The 16,386-nt window shown below is 35.2% G+C and overlaps 1 protein-coding gene across 1 annotated transcript; it reads right to left on the minus strand.

Annotated features, from left to right (window-relative positions):
- Nucleotides 1–10,037: 10,037 nt before the first annotated feature.
- On the minus strand, nt 10,038–16,046 carry LOC124637682 (gustatory and odorant receptor 22-like). The gene is made up of 9 exons (XM_047174302.1): nt 15,918–16,046; nt 15,435–15,573; nt 14,635–14,885; nt 14,161–14,421; nt 13,407–13,534; nt 12,864–13,023; nt 12,390–12,461; nt 10,878–10,967; nt 10,038–10,218 (listed from the first exon to the last, which is right to left on the minus strand). The coding sequence occupies exons 1-9, from the start codon at nt 16,029–16,031 to the stop codon at nt 10,132–10,134; spliced, it is 1,302 nt and encodes a 433-aa protein (XP_047030258.1). The 5' UTR covers nt 16,032–16,046; the 3' UTR covers nt 10,038–10,131.
- Between the last annotated feature and the right edge of the window lie 340 nt (nt 16,047–16,386).

The following is a 16,386-nucleotide window of genomic DNA, read 5'->3' on the forward strand; positions in this document are numbered from 1 at the left end:
TTAGGTAACTAAATAAACAAACGTTTATGAAAAAAAGCGTTTTGTCATAATTGTAACTAGCTGAAGATTCATTATGTCTATGTAGTAAGTTGTATGTATTTATGACACAAAATATTGCTGAGTGAAGTTTGGTTAGAAAACAATAAGGTTCCTCGAAAATTCGAGCTTCACAATTGAAAAAAAATGTGTTTAACTTGAATTATCGTAAGTCACATTAGTACCTAGTATCTAGGCTTTATTTATGACAAGACATAAAATGATTTTGTTATAATTTTCAGGGAGGCGTCATTATTAATGTCCGCTGTCACATCTTGTTGCATCGTAAACGACTCACATTTTCCAGAATTTGTCGTAGGTACATTCAAAGTACACTAATCTTAATTTATGGTAGGTTTTCATTTTGGCTCCCCATTTCTTATTTATTATGCTTACCTTCTCGACAACATATAAATTTGTTCGGTTCCAAATAGGTATAGGTATTTGAGAAATATACTCGTACATATTATGTAACTGTTAATTGTAAATTAGAATACATATAGGACAAAAATAAAGTGATAGGAGTAAATAAAGGTAAACAAGCTGTTTTATGCAGTTTTGTTTAAGTCTCAAGTATACTACTTTTTTCATCCGAAAAAAAAAGAAGATAGATTTCCTCTATAAATGCGCTTTCTTATCCTGAAGGAATTATTCGAATCGGATTAGAAGTTTCTGAGATTGGCATCTTCAAATAAAAATATTGGATATGGATAAAAATATCACAAGGAAGGATATAATAAGAAGAACGAAAGAAATACCTACAACATTATAAACTACGCGCTTTTCTGAGTACACAAACATTCATATTTTCACACTGGTCTAACTAATAAAAAAAAATCTTTGTCGTTATCAGGACTAGGCTGGACATATTGTTTTTTTCGTAGTTTTTAGCACACCGAATTCAATAAATTAATACTTTTAAAAAACTCTAGAGAACCACGCTTTTATATGCTCGTGAAAATGGTCAAAGTTCATTAAGACTTTAAAAACTAGGAGCTATACTAAAAAAGATTAAGAAAAGGTTAAGAAAAAAATAATGCCACTTAACGTTGTCGTAATTGTATAAGTCGAGAAAGGGCTCACCTATCCAAATCAAATGTTTAGGCTTTATTCGGTTCTTCATTTATCACATGTTTGTTACAAAATGGTGGACTTTACTTATATCTAGCGAAGCACGTACTGGGCCACTAGTAGCTTATAATATTACAATCAAAAATATTACCCATAAATTGAAACATAATTAAACATATTTCGATTTTCCGCGTTTACAAAGTTTAATTTTATGTTTTAGCGTTCCGTATCAAAATGACGGATCCATAGATAAAAGGAAAAAATCCTTGTGAGAGCACTTTGAGATTAGTCAATCTGTCTGTCAGTCACTTATAGCGAAGCAATATGTAGGGTTATCAACTGAAAATAAAAGGTTGTAAGATCTTTAATCTTTCAGCTGTGAATGAAACTTACGAAAAAGCTCATAGACTTAAATAGGCTATTCATTCTTTTTACTATGTTTAACTTACAGTTACTTACCGTCTTACCACAAAAACTTTTAAACGTCAGTTTAAGCCTTGTCTAAAAAATGTCAAATTATGACGTTGACATATGGTTCATTTTGCAGCCACAATTTTTTAGACAAGTGCCATTATTGTTTTGTTAGAAAGGAACCGAACCCTCAGTTATCGAGACCGACTCGAACTTGTCCCTTTCCTATTGAGTACCTAAGTAACGCATCGCCACCTTGAGTTAAAGTTCAAAGACAATTGAATTTAGCGGCACGTGAAACATTTTTGCCCGGGGTAAGTTTACGCGACTATTGGCAAGTTCTTAACTTACCCGTAACTTTATAGGACTTTGCATATTGGATGCGGGTTTCGAATATGCGTATTGTTCAGTATTGAGGAAAGGATTTTAGATTAGTGTACTTGCCAGTAACCAAGAATAGAATAGAAGTTAGCAAAATTATTTAATACTGTAGATATTTACAATATATGTTAATATTGTCTCTGATATCCTTCTTCAGCATGTGCGCTGAAACAATGCTGTCAAAGAAAAGTCATGGGAGCGCTTGTGGACTTTATGACTGGGCGTTGTTTTAAAACGGTATATTCTTCAGCAGTGTTTTGTTTCTGCTTTTTGACTGTAATTCTGTTGTCTGAAACAGGCTAGAGCCAAAAGATTATCTCATCTAATTATGGAGGAATAATTCTTAATTATCGTGTAAGTGCGTAGTTGGATGTAAAAACTTAGGCTTTGACTTTAAAAATCAAATTAAGTTAGTTATTCAGAAGTTAAACGATCCTATTTGTAAGAAATAGGGATCGTCGAAAAGTTTGCAAAAATTGAATTGTTTTTTAAATTATTCGAAACTGACGAAAGATTTTACTGACAGCTGAATTAGTTGAAGGTTTGGATAAGTTTATAAACTAATGTTCTGTTAACAATCTTCAGATCAATACAGAGTGGAACTTATCTGATAGCTTACTTCATACAGTTACAATTAAACCCGGGTTGCTATTGAGTTCGGTTTTCAGATTTAATAGTGACGGACACTGATGGACAATACGGACAAATAATGACGGACAACGGCATTTTAAAGCCATAATCTTTCTTTAACTATCCGGTGACGTAAACAATATGAAGCATTAAACCCTTATCCTCGAAGTCATATTTATATGAGCGCCATGTTATGTCGCACTACAATGTTTGTTACGCCATTTTACATGAGCGAAATGAAATCTTCTATGTTATCTTATTGTGGGAACTTTGGTGAAATGGAATGGCTTTTAACCATACTTACAGTTCATAAAAAATAAGAGAAAAGAAGCTATAACTAGCTATGATGTGTACCTATACCTAATGTGTTTGTGATACCATATTAAAAACTTTTTCTTGAACAACAGGTAACTTACTCCTTGGAACAAAGTAAAAACTCAAACTTCTTGGTTGGTTTTCATTACCGCTTCTCATAGAGGTAAGATCGTTAGCAGGATGTGCCATCTCTAAGCAGACTATTTAGCTAACTGAATTTCTGACATCAGTGAAAAGTACTTCCTTTTCCAAGCACAGGTATAGTAAGTTTTAAGCGATCACATAGGGGATTAATACGGATGATTTTAATATATGCCATCAATACCATGATTTGTCACATAGTATTATAGTATGTTCGAAACGTAAAACCTTCATAAGTATTAAAACGCTGCACATCCTTGAGGGTATTTAAAACAAATGAAATTATATTTGTAAAAATTTCTCTCTTTCAGCAGTCGGGTAAAAAGTAGCGACAGGAAAGTGTCCTAAAAGCTTCAAAGTGGTTTAGCGTCCATTTCCTTTTCAAGGTAATTTGTTGCAAGTTTCACGGGTACCTAAGAAAGAAATGCTGAAAAAGTCGCCAAATTGTTTACGTTGTACACTTAAATGATATTATTAGTTTTATTTTGGTGATAAAATATGAATGCGTGGCCATGCATAGTCTTCCTACTGTTTGTGTTTGAGACTGGAAGGGTGATTTGACTGAACATTAGTATAGTGAACAGTTATGTTCAGTCACCTTTGAAACAATCGGAAATCGGAACACCAGTTCGTACCGTCGATTGTTCTCACACTTGAATAACTTGTACACATTCGTAGCCCGCTCCAACGAACGGTATTTGTATTGAATTTGTTTTAATATAAATATTATTACTGTCCAATTTATTTGTACATTGTAACTTATATTAAAGGTATATACTTATAACTATGCACTCATATAAACGGGCCCGCGGATATATCGAAACTAGGACAAGGACAGGAGATAAATTCAAGATGTGAAGACCGCAAGAAAATTCTCTTAATTTTATTTAACTTTGTAGTTTCATTAAACTAGTTTTCTTTTAAATAATTACTCTTAATTGATGTTATTTTCGTCTCAGCGATCATAACGGCCATGTTTATCATTTTCGCGCACCCCTAATCTGTCACGTATAAAATTAAGTGGTACTTCGTGTGAAAATTTTCATATTTGACTCGGGTGTCGGTCACTAGCGGTTATTTTGTCAACATTTGCAAGTCTTTGAGTGACCGAATGTATGCGAGGCACGAACGCCTCATCTTTATTAACAACAGTGGGATATTTTTCTTTAATATTTACATCACGGTGTGTCCGAGCTTCTTAATTGCCGCTTGGCGCCTGATGAACGTTGCGTCTAATGATTCTGCGTAGAACAGACGAGAGACATACCTAACGTGTTTGTGAGTAATCCGCATCCGACGTCATAATTTGACTTTGTCATTTGATTCCTTCTAAGAAGACGAAAGAAGTAAACATTAATTATATGAGTAGATAGGAGTTTAGCTGATTTTAAAAAAATAGTCTGATGATTGATGTTTGACATTGGCTCTTATCTAAGAAATTGAGTGAAATTATAGGGGAGGTAAAGCTGAACTGTAGGTCCTTGATAACAATCTATAAAAAATGTCACTGATATCTTAATAATAGGATCTGACTACGTTAAACATAAATCTGGTTAATTTTTCTAGATAAACCATACAACGCTGTCATTAGCTCGTGCGTATGAACAATATATCAATCGGATTTTTATGAAACCAATGATTAAACGGCGCCAGCATCTGCCAAGAGCTTTTATCATATAAATGTAATTTTCTCTCAAACCATATGATAGAGGTATAGTACGTGAATACTGCATACAACTTGTGTGTTCAAGCGATTTGAGATTTGACAAGATTTCGTGATAATATGATGATTTATGTTCCATGGTTCTCAAGAGGATTTCAGTAAAATTCTAGCTTTTAAGTTGATGTGCAGGTGGGTGTATTAAAGTAAGCACGTAGGTGCGTATCAATAGTTTTGATAAAGTGCTTCGGATTAAATGAAAGCCGGTAGCGACAAAATCAATAGAATTAAGAAGGTCAGATAACGTTCCATGGTGTGCCAGTGACGAATGTATGCGTTTTGAGGCAATTCCATTATCTAGAGTGCTCTCGACAGTTAATAACCGCACTTGACGCTCAATGAAGTGCGGATACTCATGATACAAACTACAACCTCGGGCTGATATGCTACCAAGTGACGTCACGACTCACGCTATATTGCGACACCGCCAAGTTCTAAGCACTCCGCAGCTGGACACAGCTGACCACAGTTTGTTCTTCAAGGAGAACTACACTTTTTTGTTCGTTCTATTAATTTTATTCTTTATCGTAGACGCAAAGACAAACAAAGGTCTACATGTACCTATGCAAAGTAAGCCTTTGTAAAGTATAGATCTAATATCGCAAAATTGCCATTTTTTATGTCAACGACAAAACCTCATCATTTTCGATTGAATGTCAGAAACAATCTGTACAATAAATAAAGGTACGCTTCGTACGTTGTAACCAGTAAATACCGATAGACAAATGCCACGGAACATTTTAATAAAAACCTCAATTCAATTTATACCAATCCTATATATTCAATCAAACACACATTCATTGGGAACTGTAGAACAATGGATTTGTTTCCGTATTCTGTTGGTTTATAATTTTTCAGTGGGCAAACAGTTTATTATTTTTCTTAGTTTATTGTTTTTCGGATTGAAGGCATCTGTCCATTCAAAGTCGAGAGTATGGACGGATTATATTTTGTTAATACTAATACCTAATCTATTTTAACACAACTGCTGAACGTGAATACCTCCCTCCTCTACCGATCTCTTAAAGATCTACCTCAAATTACCAAATAGGTCTCATACTTACACATATTTGGCAGCCGCGGTTAAAGACTACAGAATCTGACTGAATCTTGGCCAGCCGCATGAAAGACTATATCCACACTAACGTACATAATAAATCCTGTGGTAACGCATGTTTTGCGATTCTAAATTCAAAATAAGTACAATATTTCATCGTATAAAGTTAACTCTACTTTGTTATATAGCTACCATCCTAATCTAACCATCTCGTAACTAGGTATCTTGCTAAGCTCGACTTGATAGTGTCAATTTCTGTGTCCGATTACCATAATTCGTTATTCGACATATAGACAACATACAAGATACAACTCGGTAAGTGATACCTCTGCCGCAGGAAGGCACGGCGCGAGTGGGTGAAAATTGACGTTTACGCGTGACGGAGCGAGCGTGACGGTTCTCTGCACGTACGTGTAGTGTTTCTGTTCGTTACGCATTATTTCACCAATAGATGTGTTATTTTTCCAAATAAACATTTGAGGAAAGAAAATAGATATAAGTAGGAAAATATTTAATACATAGGTATAACTTTGTATTACCTAATATCGAAAATGTAACGTGACGGTAGTTAGACTCACTCTGAAGTTGTAAAAGTAGTAGATACGATTATTTGTTTTTAGTACCTACTAGTCTGGATTTGTGAATAGTTACTATCAATATGAAATTGATTATATTTCTATCTTCCGTTTTCGTCGAAATAATAACAATATTCTGACTATTTACAGTTTAGAAAAGGTATCAAGTATTTGTCTCCTGAAATGTGGGTGTAAATAATTGTACTGTTATGAATTATTTTCGTACTGTTTAATTCAACCTCGGCGACTTGAATCTACCCGTCCTCGCACACGACCGAATGCCCGATCCAATTAGTAAAATTGTTTTTTTACGTATTCCATAAAAACTGGTATATATTTGTAAAACTTTTTCATTTTTAAAGCACAATATACTTTCAAGGGTCAATAGATACTTTCTCAGCTTTAGGTACATTAAAAGCAGTACAACACCTACCATCATCCATCATTATCATTGTTTAACTAGCGGTTTCCCTACTACCTTGGGTTCAGCTTCCAGTCTAACTCGATGCAGCTGAGAACCCTCAACCAAGCTACCCGGACAAGCTGATGCCCGATAATGGTGAGACTGGTTGCCAGACTTTGGCCTGTAACACGTAACGAATGCCGAAGATATCCAATGAAATGACAGCCGGAACCGACAGTTGAACGTGTTTTAAGCAAAAAACCTTTGCGTTGCTTATCCTTATGATCGACCAACCTCTAGTAACACAGCCGTGCGGTTGTAACTTAGCCCCGAGTTCCTGTTTAGCAGCGCTACCAATTACCATTTTAAAATATGTAATTAGAGATGTGCGCAGTATCAGACAATCTACGGTTTTGAGGAGGGTTTTTCCCAAAACTTATTAATAACAGAGATAGATTCGTTCGAAATTGGAAAAGTTGATTAATGAATTCCCATTGTGGCTGTCACAACATCTCGAAGTAGATTGTGGGCGACACCCGGGGCTGGCCAGCCGACACGACGCTCGGGTCTCTCCAACATCTGCACGAAATAATTCTACGTACCTACTGATAGCAAGGAGACACTTTTCACTTTGACAAAAATAGTTGATTAATTATCACCATTTGAAGTACTAAAGGGTGATTCTTCGAAATACAGTTTTGACATGTTTTTGACCGAAGAACACATGCAAATATCCTTCGATTGGAATACCAGTTTCAGGTTTTATGTAAAAGGTAAATGTCTATCGACGCCTTATGTAACTAATTAGAATTTATTAAAAAAAACTATAATTAAGTTAGCAGAAAACAGTAAAACCTAATTAGTCTGGTGTGTCCCAACGACGGTTTTTGTTGCATTATTTAACTTTCTGCGAGCTACGGTCGCGTTACAATAAAACTAATGAATCCAAATGATCTTTAAATATGTGTTTCTTAATATTTTGATATTTAAATATAAAAGAATGGTGTATTTTCATAATTACATAAATTTAAAAATTGTCCCCGACTAAATTCATCATTAAGCTGGCTCGATTTGTTCAAACATTATCTATACGTAAATAAAAAATATTTGAAAGAGTAATATTTACTTGTAAGTGATCGCGCCGGTCAGCACCGAACGGTGACAGTGAGTGCTCGTGAGCGGACGTATTTTTGCAGAAAAATACAATCGCAAGTTGTCATCTGGTGTTTGTAAGGCGAGTAGTCATATCAATCTGTCTTAATTAACTGATAGTGTGTATCTACTATCGTTTTGTTGCCAAAGCAAAGTGTCTTAAAAGAGGGTTTTGCTAACATTAATTGCATGTTTGATGCTTTACGTTTATAAATAAAGGAGCAGGATTTGATAATCTGCGAATTCCTAATTTTTCTGTCCCCCATTAGTCTGGATTCATCTGGCTCTTAAAGCCAGATGAATTTGAGCGGGACATATGAATTAGGTTTCATTCAAATTCGGGCATATGTTACAGGTAGGTATGTCTAAAGACATTTCTTAATTGTAGTTTGTATACTTATTTGTTAATTTGTGTTGGCTTCTAGTGCATTGTTTTTTGTTCAAATACCGTGGAAATAATTATACTTATTTTTAATTTCAATAAGATTACTTAAGTAAGTAATACAAAAAAATAAAGCAAATGGCCTGTTGGTTTTTATTCCGAAGTTCAATTTCTGTGCAAGAGGTTTTGGTTTTTTTTTTTATCGTCGCTAGAATAGCTTTATATTTTTTTAGATCCATATTTTTTTAAAATGGCATAACAAAAATTATAAACAAGAGAAGAAATACTAAGAAAAAAGACTAGCAGATAAGAGAAGATATGACAGAATAAATAATAATGAAGAATTATGGAAAGAAAAACAAGAAGGAATAGACAAAACTATATACGCAGGAAAGAAGAAAACAAAAAACTACTGATAGGAGAAATGAATCTCAACGTCTGATTCATTTTCATAAAAAGTTCCTGAAAAACTCAAATTTAATTATTCATCGTTCTGCAAGTTTGGGAGATCTAACCTGATTTTCGATCAAGAGATACTTTTTTAAGAGATGGAAGTAAACATTTTAGTGTCGATTTAGAAAATATAAATCCATACTTAATAGACACTGATGATGAAAAATTTAGTATTTTTTATTAATCTAGGTAGGATATTAATTAGTTTTCTTCTATCTCAAGCTTAGAGTTCCTATCGTACTGAAAAATTAAGTCTGATTTTGATTAGTAAGTTTCATTTCTTTTTAATTAAGAGTTTGTTTTCGGTGAATTTTATTTTTGTTTTAAGCTAAGATACGTTTTTGTTTTGTGTTATTAAGAGGTCTTATTAAAATAAGTTTACCATTTCATATAATTATTATAGCGTTGAAGCTAGTGTGATTTAACAACCGTAAGAGGTTTAATAAATGATTAATTTGAATGAAAGTGTTACTGTTTAATTAATTCATAATTATTTTCTTGTGTGAGCCAAAAAAAAGTGATAAATTATATAAGTAGAAGGTAATAGGAGTAATTATTTCAATATTTGGTAAAATCTATACTATCTATACTAATATTATAAAGTGGAATACTTTGTTTGTTTGTTTGTTTGGTTGGTTGTAATGGATAAACTCAAAAACTACTGGACCGATTTTAAATATTCTTTCACCATTAGAAAGCTATATTATCTGCGAGTAACATAGGCTATATTTTATCCCGGTGCGGGCAATAGCTCCCACGATACGCGGGTGAAACCGCGGGGAAACGGCTAGTTTTATGATAAAGATCATTGGAAAAATAAAGGAAGTATCATTAATCTGTACTGTCACAATTAATCTGGCCCAGCAATTAATCAGCACCTTTTAAATCCTAATCTACGTGATGCAATTCGATGCCTTCGATATATGATATTGCACATAAGGTACTGGGTCAAACTATTACGTCAATTCAGGTCTAAGAGCAAAAAAAAATTGAGCCAGATCAATGAGTCAAAAACACTCGGTCTCGAAGAATCACCCTAAAATAACTTCATAAATTCGTCATATCTAATTTAATCTATCGGTCTCAAAAAAAGTATTGAATGAAATATTTGCATTTCATAGGTATCGACTAGGATTAATATCGGCAAAGGAACAGTTGAATACATGCTTTCTAATAAATAACCAATTCGAGTTAATGAGAAACTTTATTAAATGTAGATAATAATAACACGGTGTGTAAATGAAATCTCTGTAAATAAATATTTATATTGGTCGGAGCTTTACAAACGGATAAAACAATAATTATTATGTTCAGTTATTCAGTTTCGTGTATTGGAATAATTTAAGCTTATAGTTTCAAGGGTTTTTGGTGGTTTACTGCAAAGGTGGGTAGTGACGTCATCGATTATGTTGCAACAATTTGTGGGTCCCTCGGCAGCGAGATCTTGAACTGTAGTAGCACGATCAAGTAGATTGCTATCATGCTTATCGCCTGAAATAACATTAAAAGGATCATTATTGTATGATTATTTTCCTTTTGGTTTTTATATTTTGAAATAGTAGGTCGGGGCTTGTACGTACTATATTTTTTTAATCAATCCAGTTTGAGGTGGATTTTACCACTGGTGGATCAACAAGGCAGAATTGGCAAATCCCTCTCTATCCTTCTATTGTAAAAAAACGCAGCAGTGTGTTGTGTATATAAATATTTTTTATAAAATGCTCATTTTTCTAGTAGACTGATTCAAGCGCAAAACAATCGCGAAACTATTTCCTAGTTAACCATATTCGGAAATGTGGTAAAGCCCATCGCATATGTAGGCACATCTTCACTGTATATATTCATTGCTATTCCGTCAGTTGGTCGGGTCCGAAACCACACGGCATGACACTAATAGGACGGTTGATCGCTCAATAAGTTCACAAGTTACCTTAGCTTTCCATTTCTTGCTCAAAAATTCTTTGAAACACGATATCAGTGCAAAGATCAATCCCTTAGTGGTTCCTTGGCTGAGAAAATTTTGGGAAAATGAAAACCAAACCATGCACTAAAGTGGATACCGCCATATTTAATTGAGTAGCAACTCAATTTCTGTAATTAAATTAATCGTTTTACGGATTAAGTGCAACTAAATGAATTAAGATACCCACCGATGTTAGCAGCTCTCTGTTGACATGCGCATAACCTTTCAAACTCACAACAGCAGGATTCATTTCAATTGCTTGGATGAAGTGGTCAATCTGCGAAAATTATCATACACGTAAATACACATTTACTGAGCAGAACGCACTGAAGAATTCGTTATTCGCGAAGCTCTCCGAATCGGTCGATTCGCGGTCGAGTGTGTTACGTTCCACAATAAAAACAACAAATATATTTAGTAAAGAAATCTAAACCGTATTCTGTTCGCTTAAAGTTCGTTTGTTTTATGCTAATTAAGGTCATATCAGAGATAGTTATTCCTCTACTTTATTAGGTATACTTTCGTAGACCCCGGCTTAAATATACATACAGGTACAACAGTCTTTTCTATGCAAAGTATACAGGTAGGTAGGTATATTCGCGAACTCTCAGTTACTTGAAAAGACATTTAATGGACAAGCGTAAATTAAATTATTATTTCCAATTTACCAATTTCATCGTTTTACCCTTTAACAAGTGAAATTTTCTTCAGCAAGGGGCTCGAAAGTGTTTTAACTCCATGGGGACAAGTCAATTATTATCATGTCAGTTTTTATAGATTATTATATTTAGAAGTTATTTTTTCTTTATTAAGCCATTTTAGGTGTTAATTCATTTAAATGAATTAAAATATTCGTTGCATATGCGAGTTAGGTACACTACAAATCCTCCACCTAAAGGGTGACTGGTAGAGAAAAAGCAAAAGATAAAATAGAAAGAAAATTTTACATCAAGTTAAGTAACCTAGCAAAATCTCTGTTGGAGTTAAACCGACCAATTTTTGCCTTATAAGAAGTGCTCGTATCATAATTTCAGTTAGCGTTTTTCTAAAACACTTTGAGTTTTTTCGAAACTTTGCCCGAGTAAACATAATTAAGAATTCATGAATAGTATTATAATCGGTAAGCATGCGGTAGACAATTTCTTTAAATCGAATCGAGGTTGAAGGCTGATGAGGTTAACTAAGATGCAGACGAGATGACAGAGTAATTGCATCTATGGAAGTCTTTACTTAGCATAATGCACACAGCGGGTTTGCAAGTTAGTTCATTGTATGATACTTATACATTCACATAGCTTCTGTTTTAGTGTCGAAAAATAAATCAACACAGCGTAACATACGTGTTACAAATAGCAATTTGATAACGATGTATGCAGTGAATTAAATTCATCAAATTGTACCATCCATTTGTTTAAAACGATGGTATTTTTTAATTATCCACTTCACTTCACTGAACACGATGCAGACACAATAGTTAAACAATCGGTGAGTATCACATATGACTCATGGGATTCATGGGATTCAAGTAGGTCTGTAATACGCAAGAACGACGACCGTAGTACAATGCTACGCCGTAGCGCGTAGCGTAGCCGGCTGCGTAGCTTTAATATTGTACATATTCTGATGTTTATTTACTTTTGATAAATAAGCATGACAAAAGTTAAAGCCAGTACAAATGTATGTGTGTGTAATAACATACCTCTTTTTGTGTCGGTCTATCAACAGACAGGACGTCAATGGACAAAAGTGTGTCTTGAACACCCGCGGCTACCTATAACAAGGCAAAAAGTTTATTTAGCCAAGGGCTACTTATATTGTAAAGTTATGAGAACATAAGATTCTTGGGTCATTCCTTTGAAAAGGTTAAATTATAAGACATATTATTGTTCGTTATTATTATGTCCTTGAAAATAACTTTCCGTATGTTATTAATTGTTTTTTTTTTTACCTGAACATAAACAATAGTTTTCAAACTGAATTAATCAATCTTTACTGAACATAATGAAGAAGAAAGACTTTCGTTTGTACTATAAAGGCTTTGAAAAATTCTTCCACTGTTAGAAAGCTAGACTATGCCTGCGTAACATAGGCTATAATTTCAAAGAGTTATTTCGGGACGCGGGTACAGCTAGAAATATATAAGGGAACATATTGTTATGTGAAGTATACTCACCGTCAAAGTGGAATTATGCGAGCAATCAACAAAGATGAAGAGCAGGGTTGAGCAATACGCCGCATCCACGAACAGCCCCATCTCCTTGAAGCTGAACCCAAAGCCATGGTCCACTATCTCTGATAGCGCGCCGTACACCGCTATCGTTATGTTTGCAAACCTAGGAAGTAATCAGATCTGGTAAAAACGAGTTGTCCACAAACCTAGGGGGTGTTCGGATCATGTAGAACGAGTTGTTAGCAAACCTAGGTGATCACGTAAAGACGGGATGAACATACGTCTGATTTGCAGGACGCAGGCAGTGAATAGCAAGGCATTTTTTTTCATTTTATTAACAAGAGTAAGATTTTGGATAGCTACGGTTTATAGTTAACATTTTATCCAGCGTTTTTTTCATTTTTAGAACAGTTGTTAATTTCGATCATCTTGTGGAATTTTATATGCTAATATAAACCTTAATCCTATACTGACAGGTACAATGGAAAGGCTCCTATGAATCTCCTTGATATGTCGAATAACAGGCTATATAGACCTACTACTTACATAAATAGACAATAAGTAGAATAAGTTCTTGCGTAAGCATTTCCGAGTGACTGCAGAAGCTCAGACAAGTTGAGCCACAGGTACCGATACCGGGATATCAGTTTCGCTGAGCATTCTGCTTCCACGTCCTGGAAAGTATCAGTATATATATTTCTGCCTAGACTTTCCCAACTAAATACTCTGTTGTATAAACAGGTATAAACTATTTGCATAAGGAAACAGGCTTCTAAACTGCTTTGCATTAGGAAACAGGCTGTTTAACCTTCAGAGTAACAAGAAACCCTTTAGTTGACCAGTTGTCTTGCTGGCTTCTCAGAGTCCTTAACAACTGTTAAATTGGAGTCGAAACTAACGGCTTTATGTGCTTTCTGAGGTACAGAGGAACTCTCAGTGACGTGCAGACTTTTAAGATGAATAACTGCACGGTATTGCTATTGTGCTGCTTGGATTCGTTGATCCGTGCGGCTTTAGCCATAACCGCATCGTTAACACAGCATATCTATTCAATGCAATATCGGGATATTAGGTAACCATCCACACATGGTCCGTGAAACCCAAAATAAAGTAAATATCAGGTATCCAATATATTTCTCACTTCGTCAAAAAAAAGAAACGTCTCTGTAAAATTAGATTACTGCTTCTCTAGACTCCCAATTCACTGAATATATTTAGGCATCAAATAATAATATATTTTAGTCACTTCATGTACTAAACAAGCTAATATTACAAAGTAAACATTATGCTAATACGTTACCCTGCGAAAACATTCAGACAGGCTTTGCGAAGCTATCTTAATTCCTTTGCAGTTGATGTACCAAAGGGCACAGTTCATGTTGATCATTGTAATAATGTGGTAGTATGCGGTGGTGTGTCTTAGCAGGAATCCATCCATGAGTATACAGAGACTGAGCAGAAAGCACACAGCCAGCAACAAGCAACCCACGCTTATCATAACGATAGTCGTCTTCAAGTTAGGGAACTTTAGATTTTCGCCAGTCACGCGGTAGTATCTGACCTGTAAGTACGGGAGTTAACTTAGGCTGAACTTTTTTGATAAAACAAAGTAGGCACATAATTACGTGACTTAATACTCCAAGTTGCCTTATATTGTCTTGTTACGTACACTTACCTTTCATAACCATGTTTCATTTATAAAAAGAACTTCAATAGGTAGGATATACGATATGTAATCGTGGTATATCATTATGTAATCGCATACACCACTTACCTGGAATTTTCCCCAGTTAGTTTTATAAATAGCCACTTGATGAGCCACGCCCCAACCTACGAAGGGTATCCAGAAATGCGGAACAAGGAAAATGACGAAAAGAATAGCGTAGATATATTCGTCGAAGCGTCGAATGGAGCGCAATATCATGATGCGTTCGTAACCCACGATCAGGACGACTGCTGTAGCTGCGATGTAGAAGCAAACCGCATACATGGTGGCTGTTGATCTCCAGCTGAAGGTAATTGTGCCTGAAATTTTCAAAGAGCCAGTTTTGTCTCTGCAACTTAAGATAGATACTTGGATACTTTTGCATAGGCACATGGTGGTCAGATTTCCGTCGAGACTTAGTAGAGTGACTAGACACGATCGAAGAACGGAAATTAAGCCAAAGAGCTACGGTATTTTCTAACGGTACTGAATAAACAAACACTGACGTCACATAGCCACGTCACCATTCATTCAAGATAAGTAATGGGAACTACCAATGGTTTATAGCTTGATGCAGCTTAGCTGTTTGCTCATCTACTGAAATCCGAGAATAGAGTTGATACACCTTTCTATTACGGTAAGTAGATAAATACTTTAAGCTTCATAGTATCACTCGTATTGATGCTTAGCTAAATCTCTTCAAGGAACTCCGTCATCTACCTCATATGTTGGCTTTCCATTTAGATGGACATACTAGTCTAGGTATGGTAACAAAAAGACTAAGTTTAATCATTAAATGAACTGTTCCACCAAAATTTCACCAGTTCTTCCAGGCAACTATGCTAGTTGGGAAGAATTTTATAAGAAACCTGGTCGTGATCTTGTGATGGGCATGACGGCGAGCGCTCGGAACAGCACCAGCAGCAGTTTGTGATCTCTGTAGAACTGGTCGTGGATCTCGCACGTGTCTCCATCTTGAGATGACAGCATGTCGCGTTGTTCTTGCTCCTAAATAGTCATTCTTTTAGCACTAGCCTGGGCTCATAACTCACTATTTCATACTAGACTTATTAAAAAATCTGCCTCTGCATATGTGCCTACTCTCTGCTGGGAATAACCCTATTCTCAAACCAGGAAGCCAGCTTAGATGATAGCACGTTCGACCTGATACACAGAACATTGTTTTTTTCGAAATACAGAATGCATGCTCGGCCCTGTTACACAGAGGGCTCCAGAAGGATCAAAGGGTCTTAGTAAGTCTGGCACTTCCAGCAGCGGGAGTAGGTACAATGGGGTCGATTGATTACATGATTTCCCACCTCCAAAAATTTAATAATTAATTATGTACTTACATATTCCCGTTGTGTTTTCTCGTAAACTATTCTGTTTTGTTGCACGTGCCTCGTATCATGTTGAAGCAACGTATTATTTATGCCTTCGTCAAACAGATGATCCGGAATCGTCATTGTTACTTCTGTTTCAAGCAAGAGTTTCTTCAACAATGGACTCGTTAACTACCATTTGAAACAAATGAACGGTTCCCCAAAAGGTAGTAATATCGATTCGTGCTGAGTCTATAAAATTAAACTTTTAAGTAAACGATTATGTCGCTCTTTGCATACCAATGGTGAGGTAGACCTCCAGGCTAGGCAAATACTTCATGGTTACCACTTAACCAGCACCCTTCAAGGTCTTTATAAAAGATTCAGTAAATACTTTTTAATTGTTTCTGACGTCATGGTGGCTATATGATACGTGACCGCTTCGAAAAAAGTAAGTCCCATTTATTTTGCTAGAAGTGGACAAATAACAATTTTTAAT

The sequence above is a fragment of the Helicoverpa zea genome, chromosome 16 (assembly GCF_022581195.2).
Source record: "Helicoverpa zea isolate HzStark_Cry1AcR chromosome 16, ilHelZeax1.1, whole genome shotgun sequence".
Lineage (NCBI taxonomy): Eukaryota > Metazoa > Arthropoda > Insecta > Lepidoptera > Noctuidae > Helicoverpa > Helicoverpa zea.

Excerpts from the sequence above, each read along its gene's own strand:
- LOC124637682 (XM_047174302.1), bottom strand. The coding sequence starts at position 16,031 with ATGACGATTCCGGATCATCTGTTTGACGAAGGCATAAATAATACGTTG. Across the intron at positions 13,535-14,160 it reads TGTCTGAATGTTTTCGCAGG|GACGTGGAAGCAGAATGCTC; the intron begins GTAACGTATTAG and ends GATACTTTCCAG. Across the intron at positions 12,462-12,863 it reads CGCATAATTCCACTTTGACG|GTAGCCGCGGGTGTTCAAGA; the intron begins GTGAGTATACTT and ends GCCTTGTTATAG.